Source organism: Oncorhynchus tshawytscha, linkage group LG12 (assembly GCF_018296145.1).
Source record: "Oncorhynchus tshawytscha isolate Ot180627B linkage group LG12, Otsh_v2.0, whole genome shotgun sequence".
Lineage (NCBI taxonomy): Eukaryota > Metazoa > Chordata > Actinopteri > Salmoniformes > Salmonidae > Oncorhynchus > Oncorhynchus tshawytscha.
The window spans coordinates 154,263-173,624 of NC_056440.1; the positions used below are offsets into that span (position 1 = coordinate 154,263).

At 44.2% G+C, this 19,362-nt stretch overlaps 1 protein-coding gene across 1 annotated transcript in view; it reads right to left on the reverse strand.

Moving 5' to 3' along the window:
• The window catches only part of adamts3 (ADAM metallopeptidase with thrombospondin type 1 motif, 3), a 146,390-nt gene that overhangs the window by 100,526 nt on the left and 26,502 nt on the right, over positions 1–19,362 (reverse strand). The window contains exon 5 of the mRNA XM_042331164.1: positions 8,009–8,283. Within this exon, the coding sequence (XP_042187098.1) occupies positions 8,009–8,283 (275 nt within the window). The remainder of the gene's footprint in view (positions 1–8,008; positions 8,284–19,362) is intronic.

Sequence of the window (19,362 nt, forward strand, 5' to 3'; positions counted from 1 at the left end):
ATAGATGACATCGCCGAAGTCGAGGATCGGTAGGATGGTCAGTTTTACGAGGGTATGTTTGGCAGCATGAGTGAAGGAGGCTTAGTTGCGAAATAGGAAGCCAATTCTAGATTTAATTTTGGATTGGAGATGCTTAATGTGAGTCTGGAAGGAGAGTTTACAGTCTAGCCAGACACCTAGGTACTTGTAGCTGTCCACATATTCTAAGTCAGAACCGTCCAGAGTAGTGATGGTGGGCTGGCAGGCAGTTGCGGGCAGCGATCGGTTGAAGAGCATGCATTTAGTTTTACTTGCATTTAGGAGCAGTTGGAGGCCACGGAAGGAGGGTTGTATGGCATTGAAGCTCGTCTGGAGGTTAGTTAACACAGTGTCCAAAGAAGGGCCAGAGGTATACAGAATGGTGTCTCTCTGCGTAGAGGTGGATCAGAGAATCACTAGCAGCAAGAGCAACATCATTGATGTATACAGAGAAGAAAGTCGGCCCAAGAATTGAACCCTGTGGCACCCCCATAGAGACCGTCAGAGGTCCGGACAACAGGCCCTCCGATTTGACACACCGAACTCTATCAGAAAAGTAGTTGGTGAACCAGGTGAGGCAGTCATTTGAGAAACCAAGGGTATTGAGTCTGCTGATAAGAATGTGGGGACTGACAGAGTCGAAAGCCTTGGCCAGGTCGATGAATATGGCTGCATAGTTATGTCTTGCAGCTCTTTCAAAACAACAGCTATCTGGATTTGGGTGAAGGAGAAGTGAGGGGAGGCTTGGGCAGTTGATCGGAGTAGGGGTAGCCAGGTGGAAAGCATGGCCAGCCGTGGAAAAATGCTTACTGAAATTCTTCATTATAGTGGATTTATCGGTGGTGACAGTGTTTCCTAGCCTCAGTGCAGTTGGCAGCTGGGAGGAGGTGCACTTATTCTCCATGGACTTTACAGTGTCCCAGAACTTTTTTTAGTTTGTGCTACAGGACGCAAATTTCTGTTTTAAAAAGATAGGAAAGCTAAAGCTAACTGCCAGTGTATATTGGTTCCTAACTTCCTTGAAAAGTTGCATATCAAAGGGGCTATTCGATGCTAATGCAGTACGCCACAGGATGTTTTTGTGCTTGTCAAGGGCTGTCACGTCTGGAGTGAACCAAGGGCTATATCTGTTCCTGTTATAGCCTCCTCGTGTGGTTAGACCAGTCGTGATGGATTAGGAGGGTTAAGTGTAGCAAAGAGGTCCAGTCCAATTGGCAAAATAGGTATAGTGGCCCAGGAGTGGCTGATGGACCTCTTCAGCTAGCCGGGAAATTGGCCTAGCATGGGCTAGCTCCAGGCTAATTGGTGTTTGCTTCGGGACAGAGACATTAGCTAGCTACCTGCGATGATCCAGGTGAAAAGGTCCAGAGTTTGCGGTAGGATTTCCGGGGATATGGAGAGAAAATAGGTCCGGTATGCTCTGGTTTGAGTCGCGTTGTACAAAGTGGCAAGAGCTTTCCGAGCTAAGGTTAGCTGATGACCGCTAGTAGCTAGTGAGCTGGCTAGCTTCAGTTGGGGGATTCCGGTTCAGAAGTAAAGCAAAATACCTTAGAAAAAAAGCAGATCCACACCACATTGGGAGAGGCGGGTTGCAGGAGAGTAGTTTGAAATTGAGGTTTAGAAAAAGATAAAGATATGTGAAGAAAAATATATAAAAAGATATATACATGGGGCACGACAAGACTAGGACAAAGAAGTCTGACTGCTACGCCATCTTGGAAAGATAACCCACTGTATGAGTCATCTTCTAACCAGATGGCAGAGGTACAGATGGACTTCTTCACACTAGAGAGGACAGGAAATAGAGACAACCCTGATGACCCAGAGTTCTACCCCACAGGGGTACTGACATATTATTATTATATTTCTGTACATTGTATGATGAACAGTGGAGTGCACTGAGCATCCACTCTGCCTCACACCTCTGGTCTCTTCTGTAGGTGAGAAGAGAAGCTAGACAATGTAATGGCTGGATAACATCTCTCGCATCAGTACACAGGTTTAGGGAGGTTCAGAGAGATTCAGACAGGTTTAGAGAGGTGCAGAGAGATTCAGACAGGTAGAGTTTATTTAAACATCAGACATGGCAACATAGGAAAAGCAGCATGTATCAGAGAGACAAAGAGATAGACAGAGCTACATGGGACAAGCAACACGTAGAGTGCATTCAGAAATAATTCAGACCCCTTGACTTTTCCACATTTTGTTACGGTACAACTTTATTCTTAAAATAAATAAAATTGTTTATTTCCTCATCAATCTACACACAATACCCCATAATGACAAAGCCAAAAACTGAAATATCACAAATACATAAATATTCAGACCATTTACTCAGTACTTTGTTGAAGCACCACCAACCTAGCGATGTCTAATAATAATAATCGAGAATTTCAAAAATCATTTTTCTACGGCTGGCCATGCTTTCCACCTGGCTACCCCTACCCCGATCAACTTCCCAAGCCTCCCCTCGCTTCTCCTTCACCCAAATCCAGATAGCTGATGTTCTGAAAGAGCTGCAAAATCTGGACCCCTACAAATCAGCTGGGCTAGACAATCTGGACCCTTTCCCGTAACCCACAAAGATTGGAAAGCTGCAACGGTGATCCCCCTCTTTAAAGGGGGTGGCACTCTAAACCCAAACTGTTACAGACCAATATCCATCCTGCCCTGCATTTCTAAAGTCTTAGAAAGCCAAGTTAACAAACAGATCACCGACCATTTCGAAACCCACCGTACCTTTTCCGCAATGCAATCTGGTTTCCGAGTTTGTAGTGTGTGCACCTAAGCCACGCTCAACGTCCTAAACGATATCATAACCGCCATCGATAAAAGACAGTACTGTGCAGCTGTCTTCATCGACCTGGCCAAGGTTTCTCAAATGACTGTCTCACCTGGTTCACCAACTACTTCTCAGATAGAGTTCCATGTGCCAAATCGGAGGGCCTGTTGTCCGGACCTATGGCATTCTCTATGGGGGTGCCACAGGGTTCAATTCTCAGACCGACTCTTTTCACTGTATACATCAATGATGTCGCTCTTGCTGCTGGTGATTCTCTGATCCAAATCTCCGCAGACGAAATCAAATCAAATCTAGAATCGGCTTCCTATTTTGCAAGAAAGCCTCCTTCACTCATGCTGCCAAACATACCCTCGTAAAACTGACTATCCTACCAATCCTCGACTTCAGCGATGTCATTTACAAAATAGCTTCCAACACTCTACTCAGCAAATTGGATGTAGTCTATCACAGTGCCATCGGTTTTGTCACCAAAGCCCCATATAGTACGCACCACTGTGACCTGTATGCTCTCGTTGGCTGGCCCTCGCTACATATTCGTCGCCAAACCCACTGGCTCCAGGTCATCTATAAGTCTTTGCTAGGTAAAGCCCCGCCATATCTCAGCTCACTGGTCACCATAGCAACACCCACCCGTAGCACGCGCTCCAGCAGGTATATTTCACTGGCCATCCCCAAACCAACACCTCCTTCGGCCGCATTTCCTTCCAGTTATCAGCTGCCAATGACTGGAACGAATTGCAAAAATCACTGAAGCCGGAGACTTATATCTTCCTCACTAACTTTAAGCATCAGCTGTCATTGCGGCGTACCGATCACTGCACCTGTACACAGCCCATCTGTAAATTCCCCACCCAACTACCTCATCCCCATATTGTTATGTATTTTTGTTGCTCTTTTGCACCCCAGTGTCTCTAACAGCACATCATCATCTGCACATCTATCAATCCAGTGTCAATGCTAAATTGTAACTTTTTCGCAACTATGGCCTATTTATTGCCTTACCTCCTTAATTTTACTACATTTGCACACACTGTACATAGATTTTTCTATTGTGTTATTGACTGTATATTTTGCTTATCCTATGTGTAACTCTGTGTTGTTGTTTTTGTCGCACTGCTTTGCTTTATTTCGGCCAGGTCGCATTTGTAAATGAGAACTTGTTCTCAACTGGCCTACCTGGTGAAATAAGAAAATAAAAATTAAATTAAATAAAAGCACCTTTGGTAGCAATTACAGCCTCGAGTCTTCTTGGGTATGATGCTACAAGCGTTGGCACATCTGTATTTGGGGAGTTTCTCCCATTCTTCAGTTTCTCCCATTTTTCCTCTCAAGCTCTGTCAGACTGTATGGGATGTGTCGCTGCAAATCTATTTTCAGGTCTCTCCAGAGATGTTTGATCGGGTTCAAGTCCGGTCTCTGGCTTGGCCACTCACGGACATTCAGAGACTTGTCCCGAAGCGACTCCTGCATTGTCCTGTCTGTGTGCTTAGGGTCACTGTCCTGCTGGAAGGTGAACCTTCGCAATAGTCTAAGTCCTGATCGCTCTGGAGCATTTTTTCATCAAGGATCTCTCTGTGTCACATGCTATGTTGTTGTCTTAGGTCTCTCTTTATGTAGTGTTGTGGTGTCTCTTGTCGTTATTTTGTCATACATTTTTAATCCCAGCCCCCATCCCCGCAGGAGGCCTTTTGCATTTTGGTAGGCTGTCATTTTAAATAAGAATATGTTCTTTACTGACTTGTCTAGTTAAATAAAAGTGAATTAAAAAAATATTCTTAAATGGAAGAAGTTTGGCACCACCAAGACTCTTCCTGGAGCGGGGAAATGACCAAAAACCCAATAGTCACTCTGAAAGAGCTCCAGAGTTCCTCTGTGGAGATGGGAGAACATTCCAGGACAACAATCTCTGCAGCACTCCACTAATCAGGCCTTTATGGTAGAGAGGCCAGACAGAACCCACTCCTCAGTAAAAGAACAGAACAGAACAGGCATATAAGGCCCTGCCCCGCCCTCCTTTCGGAAAAGCTGACCACGACTCCATTTTGCTGATCCCTGCCTACAAACAGAAGCTAAAACAAGAAGCTCCCACGCTGAGGTCTGTCCAACGCTGGTCCGACCAAGCTGATTCCACACTCCAAGACTGCTTCCATCACGTGGACTGGGATATGTTTCGTATTGCGTCAGACAGCAACATTGACGAATACGCTGATTCGGTGTGAGAGTTCATTAGAACATCTGCGTTGAAGATGTCATTCCCATAGCAACGATTAAAACATTCACTAACCAGAAACCGTGGATTGATGGCAGCATTCGCATGAAACTGAAAGCGCGAACCACTGCTTTTAATCAGGGCAAGGTGACTGGTAACATGACTGAATACAAACAGTGCAGTTAGTCCCTCCGCAAGGCTATCAAACAAGCTAAGCGTCAGTATAGAGACAAAGTAGAATCTCAATTCAACGGCTCAGGCACAAGAGGTATGTGGCAGGGTCTCCAGTCAATTACGGACTACAAGAAGAAAACCAGCCCAGTCACGGACCAGGATGTCTTGCTCCCAGGCAGACTAAATAACTTTTTTGCCCGCTGTGAGGACAACACAGTGCCACTGACACGGCCTGCAACGAAAACATGCGGCCTCTCCTTCACTGCAGCCGAGGTGAGTAAAACATTTAAACGTGTTAACCCTCGCAAGGCAGCAGGCCCAGACGGCATCCCCAGCCGCGCCCTCAGAGCATGCGCAGACCAGCTGGCCGGTGTGTTTACGGACATATTCAATCAATCCCTATACCAGTCTGCTGTTCCCACATGCTTCAAGAGGGCCACCATTGTTCCTGTTCCCAAGAAAGCTAAGGTAACTGAGCTAAACGACTACCGCCCTGTAGCACTCACTTCCGTCATCATGAAGTGCTTTGAGAGAAGTGACCATATCACCTTACCTGACACGTCCACAGCTTACCGCCCAAATAGGTCCACAGACGATGCAATCTCAACCACACTGCACACTGCCCTATCCCATCTGGACAAGAGGAGTACCTATGTGAGAATGCTGTTCATCGACTACAGCTCGGCATTTAACACCATAGTACCCTCCAAGCTCGTCATCAAGCTCGAGACCCTGGGTCTCGACCCCGCCCTGTGCAACTGGGTACTGGACTTCCTGACGGGCCGCCCCCAGGTGGTGAGGGTAGGCAACAACATCTCCACCCCGCTGATCCTCAACACTGGGGCCCCACAAGGGTGCGTTCTGAGCCCTCTCCTGTACTCCCTGTTCACCCATGACTGCGTGGCCATGCACGCCTCCAACTCAATCATCAAGTTTGCGGACGACACAACAGTGGTAGGCTTGATTACCAACAACGACGAGACGGCCTACAGGGAGGTGGTGAGGGCCCTCGGAGTGTGGTGTCAGGAAAATAACCTCACACTCAACGTCAACAAAACTAAGGAGATGATTGTGGACTTCAGGAAACAGCAGAGGGAACACCCCCCTATCCACATCGATGGAACAGTAGTGGAGAGGGTAGTAAGTTTTAAGTTCCTCGGCATACACATCACAGACAAACTGAATTGGTCCACTCACACAGACAGCATCGTGAAGAAGGCGCAGCAGCGCCTCTTCAACCTCAGGAGGCTGAAGAAATTTGGCTTGTCACCAAAAGCACACAAACTTCTACAGATGCACAATCGAGAGCATCCTGGCGGGCTGTATCACAGCCTGGTACGGCAACTGCTCCGCCCACAACCGTAAGGCTCTCCAGAGGGTAGTGAGGTCTGCACAACGCATCACCGGGGGCAAACAACCTGCCCTCCAGGACACCTACACCACCCGATGTTACAGGAAGGCCATAAAGATCATCAAGGACAACAACCACCCGAGCCACTGCCTGTTCACCCCGCTATCATCCAGAAGGCGAGGTCAGTACAGGTGCATCAAAGCTGGGACCGAGAGACTGAAAAACAGCTTCTATCTCAAGGCCATCAGACTGTTAAACAGCAACCACTAACACTGAGTGGCCGCTGCCAACACACTGACTCAACTCCAGCCACTTTAATAATGGGAATTGATGGGAAATGATGTAAAATATATCACTAGCCACTTTAAACAATGATACCTAATATAATGTTTACATACCCTACATTATTCATCTCATATGTATATACTGTACTCTATATCATCTACTGCATCCTTATGTAATTACATGTATCACTAGCCACTTTAACTATGCCACTTTGTTTACATACTCATCTCATATGTATATACTGTACTCGATACCATCTACTGTATCTTGCCTATGCTGCTCTGTACCATCACTCATTCATATATCTCTATGTACATATTCTTATCCCCTTACACTGTGCATAAGACAGTAGTTTTGGAATTGTTAGTTAGATTACTTGTTGGTTATTACTGCATTGTCGGAACTAGAAGCACAAGCATTTCGCTACACTCGCATTAACATCTGCTAACCATGTGTATGTGACAAATAAATTTGATTTGATTTGATATATACTGAGATCAGGTGACACTTAGATTGCACACAGGTGGACTTTATTCAATTAATTATGTGACTTCTGAAGGTAATTGGGGCGGCAGGTAGCCTAGTGGTTGGAGCATTGGACTACTAACCGAAAGGTTGCAAAATCGAATCCCCAAGCTGTCAAGGTACAAAATATATCATTATGCCACTGAACAAGGCAGTTGACCCACTGTTCCTAGGCCGTCATTGAAAATAAGAATTTGTTCTTCACTGATCTGCGTAGTTAAATAAAAGGTCCAAAAAAAATTGGTTTCACCAGATCTTATTTAGGGTCTTCATAGAAAAGGGGGAGAATACATATGCACGCAACATTTTTCCATTTTGCATTTTTTTGCATTTTTTTAAACAAGTTATTTTTTTCATTTCACTTCATCAATTTGGACTATTTTGTGTATGTCCATTACATGAAGTCCAAATAAAAATCAATTTAAACAGGTTGTAATGTATGAAAATAGGAAAAACGCCAAGGGGGTGAATACTTTTGCAAGGCACTGTACACAGAGCTAAATGTATCAGGAGGAGAAGAGAAGTGACTAACAATGAGGGTTAGAGTTAGATTAGAGAAGCGACTAACAATGAGGGTTAGAGTTCGATAAGAGAAGTGACTAACAATGAGGGTTAGAGTTCGATAAGAGAAAAAGTGACTTACAATGTTCATGAGGGTCAGCAGGTAGTTCTGCACATGCTCCTTGCCATGGAAACGCACCACGGAATAGTCGACACCCAGGAGAACTTCAATGTTGTAGTCGTCATCTCCGGCATGGCGGCGCTTCCTCACCGCCTGGTTCACCTGCTGGGACACCTGGTCTAGAACCCCCGGAACACCTGGCAGGGACAACTGGTCTAGAACCCCCGGAACACCTGGCAGGGACACCTGGTCTGGAATCCCCGGAACACCTGGTAGGGACAGCTCTATTTCTGGTTCTGGAGAGGAAGGATGAACAGACAGTTAGCTGTAAACTTTTCACTGACAGCTACTTTTTAGTTAAATTAAGTTTGTATTTGGGTGGTTTGCTAGCTGACTGCTAACTTTTCATTTGGGTGGTTAGCTAGCCAACAGCTATGTCTTAACTTTAGATTTCAGATAGCCGAGTTTGTGTGTAGAGGTGTTCTTGGAGACCCCTCCAGCTAGAATGCTTGTTTGTTCTAGATTATAACTAAATTTTCCAGAAACCTAAATTACGTGACAAATCAGTCAGCAATCAACATCCCTTCTGAGCACAGTCTAGGTTGCATTCCAGGTTGATTTTGGAATGCGATAACAGAAAAAGAAGATACATCAATTCCATCTTACAATGTCTTCAGAACATGTAAAAATGTGAATCATTGGTTATAAATCTCATTTTTATATTGAAATAAAAAGTGTTTAGGTTGTTAGCCAGAAAGTTAGCAACGTAAGGTAGGCTACATTGTTATATAACGTTATAACTTGCTATCTAATGTGAGCTAACGGCCTTCCCTTGAATTTCTCTGCCTGATAAAAGATTGGATTTCAATCTGACGAGAGCTAGCAAGCTAAGTTGGTAGCTACATTAGCTAGCTATCACACTTGTGGAAAAAAAGTTAAACAATATATTTTCATTTTCAAAGCGTTGCATTCACGGAAAATAGCTTGGCTTGGCTTACTTGGCGCTTTTGCCCTTTCCTTTGCCCTTTTGACTCCAATACTTGGTATGGCCCCTTGCATTCTCAAAAACAAGCTGGTAGTCAGTCCTTCGCGAGCTAGGTACCTAGTTAGACTAGCTAGATCTCTAGCAAGATATGTTTTTCAAACTTGTTGGCATTGGGCAATCGGCAGGATCCAGGTATAGACCACAAAGAGTACTGTCATGCAACATACAGACAATATGTTGTTTGGCAGTATTGAGCCCTGGGACGAGGGAAAGGAGTGGTGTACCCAAGCTGATGTGTCAATATGTTGTTTGGCAGTATTGAGCACTTGGATGAGGGAACACAGTGGTAATCCCTAGCTGTTGTGACAATATGTTTGGCAGTATTGAGCACTTGGACGAGGGAAAGGAGTGGTGTACCCAAGCTGATGTGTCAATATGTTGTTTGGCAGTATTGAGCACTTGGATGAGGGAACACAGTGGTAATCCCTAGCTGTTGTGACAATATGTTTGGCAGTATTGAGCACTTGGATGAGGGAACACAGTGGTGATCCCTAGCTGTTGTGACAATATGTTTGGCAGTATTGAGCACTTGGATGAGGGAACACAGTGGTGATCCCTAGCTGTTGTGACAATATGTTGATGGGAGTATTGAGCCCTGGGACGAGGAAACAGAGTGGTGATCACTAGCTGTTGTGTAAATATGATGTTTGGTAGTATTGAGTCCAGGGACGAGGAAACAGAGTGGTGATCACTAGCTGTTGTGTAAATATGTTTGGCAGTAAGGAGCACTGAGACGAGAGAACAGAGTGGGGATCGATAGCTGTTGTGACAATATGATGTTTGGTAGTATTCCATCTACATGGAATAGTAGGCTGGCTAACGAATCACTAACCAACACCCATCAACATGGAAGTATAAAACTGACAAACCACTCACTAACCCACACCCATCAACATGGAAGTGTAAACTGACTAACCACTCACTAACCCACACCCATCAACATGGACGTGTAAACTGACTAACCACTCACTAACCCACACCCATCAACATGGAATAGTATCAATGATTGGGGTGGCAGTGTAGCCTAGTGGTTAGAGCATTGGACTAGTAACCGAAAGGTTGCAAGTTCAAATACCCGAGCTGACAAGGTACAAAATCTGTTGTTCTGCCCTTGAACAGGCAGTTAACACACTGTTCCTAGGCCGTCATTGAAAATATGAATTTGTTCTTAACTGACTTGCCTAGTAAAATAAAGGTTAAAAATTTGTTTTTTTTAAATGATGTCACTCTCACTGCTGGTGTTTCTCTGATCCACCTCTACGCAGACGACACCATTCTGTATACCTCTGTCCCTTCGTTGGACACTGTTAACTAACATCCAGATGAGCTTCAATGCCATACAACTCTCCTTCCGTGGCCTCCAACTGCTCTTAAATGCAGGTAAAACTAAATGCATGCTCTTCAACTGATCGCTGCCCGTCTAGCATCACTACTCTGGACGGTTCTGACTTATGTGGACAACTACAAATACAGTGCCTTGCGAAAGTATTCGGCCCCCTTGAACTTTGCGACCTTTTGCCACATTTCAGGCTTCAAACATAAAGATATAAAACTGTATTTTTTTGTGAAGAATCAACAACAAGTGGGACACAATCATGAAGTGGAACGACATTTATTGGATATTTCAAACTTTTTTAACAAATCAAAAATTGAAAAATTGGCCGTTCAAAATTATTCAGCCCCTTTACTTTCAGTGCAGCAAACTCTCTCCAGAAGTTCAGTGAGGATCTCTGAATGATCTAATGTTGACCTAAATGACTAATGATGATAAATACAATCCACCTGTGTGTAATCAAGTCTCCGTATAAATGCACCTGCACTGTGATAGTCTCAGAGGTCCGTTAAAAGCGCAGAGAGCATCATGAAGAACAAGGAACACACCAGGCAGGTCCGAGATACTGTTGTGAAGAAGTTTAAAGCTGGATTTGGATACAAAAAGATTTCCCAAGCTTCCCAAGGAGCACTGTGCAATCGATAATATTGAAATGGAAGGAGTATCAGACCACTGCAAATCTACCAAGACCTGGCCGTCCCTCTAAACTTTCAGCTCATACAAGGAGAAGACTGATCAGAGATGCAGCCAAGAGGCCCATGATCACTCTGGATGAACTGCAGAGATCTACAGCTGAGGTGGGAGACTCTGTCCATAGGACAACAATCAGTCGTATATTGCACAAATCTGGCCTTTATGGAAGAGTGGCAAGAAGAAAGCCATTTCTTAAAGATATCCATAAAAAGTGTCGTTTAAAGTTTGCCACAAGCCACCTGGGAGACACACCAAACATGTGGAAGAAGGTGCTCTGGTCAGATGAAACCAAAATTGAACTTTTTGGCAACAATGCAAAACGTTATGTTTGGCGTAAAAGCAACACAGCTCATCACCCTGAACACACCATCCCCACTGTCAAACATGGTGGTGGCAGCATCATGGTTTGGGCCTGCTTTTCTTCAGCAGGGACAGGGAAGATGGTTAAAATTGATGGGAAGATGGATGGAGCCAAATACAGGACCATTCTGGAAGAAAACCTGATGGAGTCTGCAAAAGACCTGAGACTGGGATGGAGATTTGTCTTCCAACAAGACAATGATCCAAAACATAAAGCAAAATCTACAATGGAATGGTACAAAAATAAACATATCCAGGTGTTAGAATGGCCAAGTCAAAGTCCAGACCTGAATCCAGTCGAGAATCTGTGGAAAGAACTGAAAACTGCTGTTCACAAATGCTCTCCATCCAACCTCACTGAGCTCGAGCTGTTTTGCAAGGAGGAATGGGAAAAAATTTCAGTCTCTCGATGTGCAAAACTGATAGAGACATACCCCAAGCGACTTACAGCTGTAATTGCAGCAAAAGGTGGCACTACAAAGTATTAACTTAAGGGGGCTGAATAATTTTGCACGCCCAATTTTTCAGTTTTTGATTTGTTAAAAAAGTTTGAAATATCCAATAAATGTCATTCCACTTCATGATTGTGTCCCACATGTTGTTGATTCTTCACAAAAAAATACAGTTTTATATCTTTATGTTTGAAGCCTGACATGTGGCAAAAGGTCACAAAGTTCAAGGGGGCCGAATACTTTCGCAAGGCACTGTACCTAGGTGTCTGGTTAGACTGTAAACTCTCCTTCCAGACTCACATTAAGCATCTCCAATCCAAAATTAAATCTAGAATCGGCTTCCTATTTCGCAACTAAGCCTCCTTCACTCATGCTGCCAAACATTCCCTTGTAAAACGGACTATCTTACCGATCCTCGACTTCGGCGATGTCATTTACAAAATAGCCTCCAACACTCTACTCAGCAAATTGGATGCAGTCTATCACAGTGCCATCTGTTTTGTCACCAAAGCCCCATATACTACCCACCACTGCGACCTGTATGATCTCGTTGGCTGGCCCACGCTTCATACTCGTCACCAAACCCAATGGCTCCAGGTCATCTACAAGTCTCTGCTAGGTAAAGCCCCGCCTTATCTCAGCTCACTGGTCAACAATAGCAGCACCCACCCATAGCACGCGCTCCAGCTAGGTATATCTCACTGGTCACCCCCAAAGCCAATTCTTCCTTTGGCCACCTCTCCTTCCAGTTCTCTGCTGCCAATGACTGGAACTAACTGCAAAAATCTCTGAAGCTGGAGACTCTTACCTCTCTCACTAGCTTTAAGCACCAGCTGTCAGAGCAGCTGACAGATCACTGCACCTGTACACAGCTCATCTGTAAATAGGCCATCCAATCTACCTCATCCCCATACTGTATTTATTTATTTATCTTGCTCCATTTCACCCCAGTATCTCAACTTGCACATTCAGCTTCTGCACAGCCTACCATTCCAGTGTTTAATTGCTATATTGTAATTACTTTGCCACCATGGCCTATTTATTGCCTTACCTCTCTTATCCTACATCATTTGCACATGCTGTATATAGATTCTTCTACTGTATTATTGATTGTATGTTTGTTTATTCCATGTGTAACTCTGTGCTGTTTTGTGTCGAACTGCTTTGCTTCATCTTGGCCAGGTCACAGTTGCAAATGAGAACTTGTTCTCAACTAGCCTACCTGGTTAAATAAAGGTGAAATAAAATAAAATGGAAAAGTAGACTGGCTAACCACTCACACCCACCAGATGGAATAGTAGGCCGTCAACACACTGACACCCATCTACATGGAACGGTAGTCTAGCAACCCACTCACACCTACCTACATGGAAAAGTAGGCTGGCTAACCACTCACAACCATCAACATGGAATTGTAGGATACCTAATCACTGTCGTGTCTTTGGCTATGCCGGATTAAGTGATATGACATGCTATTCTATAAAATAATTTCTCTGTAAATAATATTACCTGATTAAGCGAATGTAATTAACTAGAAAGTCGGGGCACCACGAAATAATGTTTATAGAGCTGTTATCTTCCGAATAAACTCTTAAAGACCTGGTAATCTTTTACCTCAATAGCAGTCAATATTTAATTGTCACCTTATTTAGTCTCATTTGAAAGTTCTAAATCCTTGGTTATCTTCATGAACCCTGGCTAACAAGTTGAATCAGCAATACAACATTTGGTTTAATGATTTATTGACTAAATAACTAAATAATCACACAGAATTACATCTACACAGAATGGATTACACATTGATTACAAATTATGTCATAAAGGAAAACGTCCCTGGCGGACGGAACAGATGTGACGGCTGGTTACACAAAGAAAGGGGGTTGGGTTTTGAATGAAAGAGCGGGAAGACTGAGGAACAAAAAAGATTGTGTCTCTATCGGGCCATAGGCAGCTACTCTATCGTAAATACAGAATCTTGTGCATTCTAAATAACCGCCCATTTGGAAAAGGAAAATGCAATAAATATTTACTCTGAGCTGCGCTTTGATCAGTTGGTCGTAGATGGAAGGCCGGGTGGCCTTTAAAGAATGTCTGGTGGTAGAACGGACACTTGGTAGCAATGTCGTCGTGTGGTAGAACAAATACTCTGTCCGTCCTCTCCTAGCCCACGTCTAAAGTGGCTGCTCTAACGCAACGGCTAGGAGGTATCACTTTTTAGTGAATAAGAGTTCAACGTTCATACCAAGTTGCCATACTTTTAGCTCATGCTATATTCTGTCTGGTAGTCGAAATTCATCTTTTTGGCGTGTGGATCGTCATCTTCACGTTGAAATTCGATGCTAATTTCTTTAGGTTCTTGTCGTTCACCCAGAGCTCACGCCGATGTTCAAATCAAATCAAATCAAATTTTATTTGTCACATACACATGGTTAGCAGATGTTAATGTGAGTGTAGCGAAATGCTTGTGCTTCTAGTTCCGACAATGCAGTAATAACGAACAAGTAATCTAACTAACAATTCCAAAAAACTACTGTCTTATACACAGTGTAAGGGGATAAAGAATATGTACATAAGGATATATGAATGAGTGATGGTACAGAGCAGCATAGGCAAGATACAGTAGATGATATCGAGTACAGTATATACATATGAGATGAGTATGTAAACCAAGTGGCGTAGTTAAAGTGGCTAGTGATACATGTATTACATAAGGATGCAGTCGATGATATAGAGTACAGTATCTACGTATGCATATGAGATGAATAATGTAGGGTAAGTAACATTATATAAGGTAGCATTGTTTAAAGTGGCTAGTGATATATTTACATAATTTCCCATCAATTCCCTGGCTTAGTTCTGTAGGTGACCTTGTCCTTTTTAACGTGGGGACCGCAAATCCTCACGTCCTTGGAACAGGGCGTTACATTTTCGTAAAGGGGCTTATATAGGGTTGGGAGAGAGGGCCGTGTTTCATAGTTTACAACCAGTGTCTGTTCACATGGGCGGGGCCACTAAGATGAGCATAGTTCACTCATGAAAACCAATCTCACTTAGAAGCTAAATTTACATTTAATCTTTTCACAAATAGTTTCATATTTAAACATTTAAATTGCACAACAATTCCATGTGAAACTGATAACTAGAATGTGTAGACTTTACAAGATACCAATAATGTTGTCCTGTCATCAGTAATAATGTCTCAGACGCCAACTGATCTGACATCATATTCATTAAGTACAAAAGCAAGGGCCTCCCGGGTGGCGCAGTGGTTAAGGGCGCTGTACTGCAGCACCAGCTGTGCCACCAGAGACTCTGGGTTCGCGCCCAGGCTCTTTCGTAACCGGCCGCGACCGGGAGGTCCGTGGGGCGACGCACAATTGGCCTAGCGTTGTTAGGGAGGGGTTGGCCGGTAGGGATATCCTTGTCTCATCGCGTACCAGCGACTCCTGTGACGGGCCAGGCGCAGTGCACGCTAACCAAGGTTGCCAGGTGCATGGTGTTTTCTCCGACACATTGGTACGGCTGGCTTCCAGGTTGGATGCGCGCTGTGTTAAGAAGCAGTGCGGCTTGGTTGGGTTGTGTATTGGAGGACGCATGACTTTCGACCTCGTCTCTCCCGAGCCCGTACGGGAGTTGTAGCGATGAGACAAGATAGTAGCTACTAATAATTGGATACCATGAAAAAGGGGGTAAACATGTTTTTTTTTAAGTACAAGCGCATATTAATGGTTGGATTACCGAAATATGGTTCCGCTTCCCACCTTTTGATGTTCCCAGAATCTCTATGTTAACAAAGGGCTTTTCAAGAGTCAACTCTATAGAGTAGAGAGAGAGAAACAGGGGGTGGGGGGTATTTATGTATGTATCATAAACCTACCCCAACATCATGAAACCACTAACACCAATCTACATGGAATAGTAGGATACCTAACCACTCACACCAATCTACATAGAAAAGTAGGCTGGCTAACCACTCACATCCATCTACATGGAGTAGTAGGCTGGTTAACCACTCACACCAATCTACATGGAATAGTAGGGTGGTTAACCACTCACACCCATCTACATGGAATAGTAGGCTGGTTAACCACTCACACCCATCTACATGGAATAGTAGGCTGGTTAACCACTCACATCCATGGAATAGTAGGCTGGTTAACCACTCACATCCATGGAATAGTAGGCTGGTTAACCACTAACCCACCTACATGGAATAGTAGGCTGGTTAACCACTAACCCACCTACATAGAATAGTAGGCTTGCTAGCCACTAACCCACCTACATAGAATAGTAGGCTGGTTAACCACTAACCCACCTACATGGAATAGTAGACTGGCAAACCACTTACACCAATCTACATGGAATTATGATAAGCTGTAGACCACACTATCGACCAAGAGAGTTCTCATTTATAATATTCATAGCCGTCTATTTACCACCACAGAACGATGCTGGCACTAAGACCACTCTCAACCAACTCTATAAGGCCATAAGCAAACAAGAAAATGCTCACCAAGAAGCGGCGCTCCTAGTGGCCGGGGACTTTAATGCAGCCACACTTAAATCTGTTTTACGAAATTTTACCAGCATGTCACATATGCATCCAGAGAAAAAAATCCTAGACCACCTTTATTCCACACACAGAGATGCATACAAAGCTCTCCCCCGCCCTCCATTAGACAAATCTGTCCAAAATTCTATTCCTGCTTACAAGCAAAAACTAAAGCAGGAAGTACCAGTGACTCGCTCAATACGGAAGTGGTCAGATGACGCGGATGCTACTACTGAACAATTAATTAAATTGCCGCCAGACAATTTACATTGACACCCCTCCCCTCCCTTTTGTACACTGCTGCTACTCGCTGTTTAGTATCTATGCATAGTCACTTCACTACAGGACTGTTTTGCTAGCACAGACTGGAATATGTTCCGGGATTCATACAATTGTATTGAAGAGTACACCACCTCAGTCATCGACTTCATCAATAAGTGCATTGACAACGTCGTCCCCACAGTGACTGTACGTACATATCCCAACCAGAAGCCATGGATTACAAGCAACATCTGCATCGAGCTAAAGGCTTGATTTGCCCCTTTCAAGGAGTGAGAGACTAATCCGGACGCTTATAAGAAATCCCATTATGCACTCAGACGAACCATCAAACAAGCAAAGCATCAATACACGATTAAGATTGAATCCTACTACACTGGCTCTGACACTCGTCGGATGCGACAGGGCTTTGAAAACTATTACGGACTACAAAGGGAAACCCAGATGTGAGCTGCACATTGACGCGAGCCTACCAGATGAAATAAATGCCTTTTATGCTCACTTTGAGGCAAGCAACACTGAAGCATTCACGAGAGCACCAGCTGTTCTGGATGTATGTGTGATAACATTCTCGTTAGCCGACGTGAACAAAACCTTTAAACAGGTCAACATTCACAAAGCCGCTGGGCCAGACGGATTACCAGGACGTGTACTCAAATCATGCGCTGACCAACTGGCAAGTGTCTTCACTGACATTTTCAACCTCTCCCTGACCGAGTCTGTAATACCTACATGTTTCAAGCAGACCACCATAGTCCCTGTGCCTAAGGAAGCGAAGGTCACCTGCTTAAATGTTTACCGCCCCGTGGCACTCACGTCAGTAGCCATGAAGTGCTTTGAAAGGCTGGTCATGGCTCACGTCGACAGCATCCTTCCAGATACCCCGGACACACACTCCAATTCGCATACCACCCAGACAGATACACAGATAACGCAATCTCAATCGCACTCCACACTGCTTTTTCTCACCTAGACAAAAGGAACACCTCATTTGGCCGCCTTTCGTTCCAGTACTCTGCTGCCTGTGACTGGAACGAATTGCAAAAATCGCTGAAGTTGGAGACTTTTATCTCCCTCACCAACTTCAAACATCAGCTATCTGAGCAGCTAACCGATCGCTGCTGCTGTACATAGTCTATTGGTAAATAGCCCACCCATTTTCACCTACCTCATCCCCATACTGTTTTTATTTATTTACTTGCTCTTTTGCACACCAATATCTCTACCTGTACATGACCATCTGATCATTTATCACTCCAGTGTTAATCTGCAAAATTGTAATTATTCGCCTACCTCCTCATGCCTTTTGCACACATTGTATATAGACTCCCCCCTTTGTTTTCTACTGTGTTATTGACTTGTTAATTGTTTATTCCATGTGTAACTCTGTGTTGTCTGCTCTCACTGCTATGCTTTATCTTGGCCAGGTCGCAGTTGCAAATGAGAACTTGTTCTCAACTGGCCTACCTGGTTAAATAAAGGTGAAATAAAAAAATAAAAAATGTGAGAATGCTGTTTTTTGACTATAGCTCTGTGTTCAACACCATAGTGCCCACGAATCTCATCACTAAGCTAGGGACTCTGGGACTAAACTCTTCCCTCTGCAACTGTATCCTGGACTTCCTGACGGGCAGACCCCAGGTGGTAAGAGTGGGCAACAACACGTCTGCCACGCTGATCCTTAACACGGGGGCCCCTCAGGGGTAGGTACATAGTCCCCTCCTGTATTCTGTTCACCCATAACTGGTTGGCCAAACACAACTCCAACACCATCAATAAGTTTGCTGACAACACAACAGTGGTAGGCCTGATCACCAACAACGATGACACGGCCTCAGGAGGTCAGAGAACTGGCAGTGTGGTGCCAGGACAACAACCTCTCCCTCAATGTGAGCAAGACAAAGGAGCTGATCGTGGACTACAGGAAAAGGTGAGCCGAACAGGCCCCCATTAAAATTGACAGGGCTGTAGTGGAGCGGGTCGAGAGTTTCAAGTTTCTTGGTGTCCACACCACCAATGAAATATCATGGTCCAAACATACCAAGACAGTCGTGAAGAGGGCATGACAAATCCTTTTCCCCCTCAGGAGACACCCCCAAGCCATAAGACTACTGAACAATTAATTAAATTGCCGCCAGACAATTTACATTGACACCCCTCCCCTCCCTTTTGTACACTGCTGCTACTCGCTGTTTAGTATCTATGCATAGTCACTTCACCCCCACCTACTTGTACAAATTACCTCAACTAACCTGTACCCCCGCACACTCGGTACCGGTGCCCCCTGTATATAGCCTCATTATTGTTATTCTTATTGTGTTAGTTTATATTATTACTTTTTATTTTAGTCTTTTTTACTTTTTATTTTTTTAACTGCACTGTTGATTAAGGGCTTGTAAGTAAGCATTTCACGGTAAAGTCTACGCAAAGTCGGCGCATGTGACAAATAAAGTTTGATTTGATTAGTAATCTGACTAAACACTCACTAACCACTCATCCATCTACATGGAATAGTAGGCTGGCTAACCACTCACAACCATCTACATGGAATAGTAGGCTGGCTAACCACTCACATCCATCTACATGGAGTAGTAGGCTGGCTAACCACTCACATCCATCTACATGGAACAGTAGGCTGGCTAACCACTCACGACCACCTAT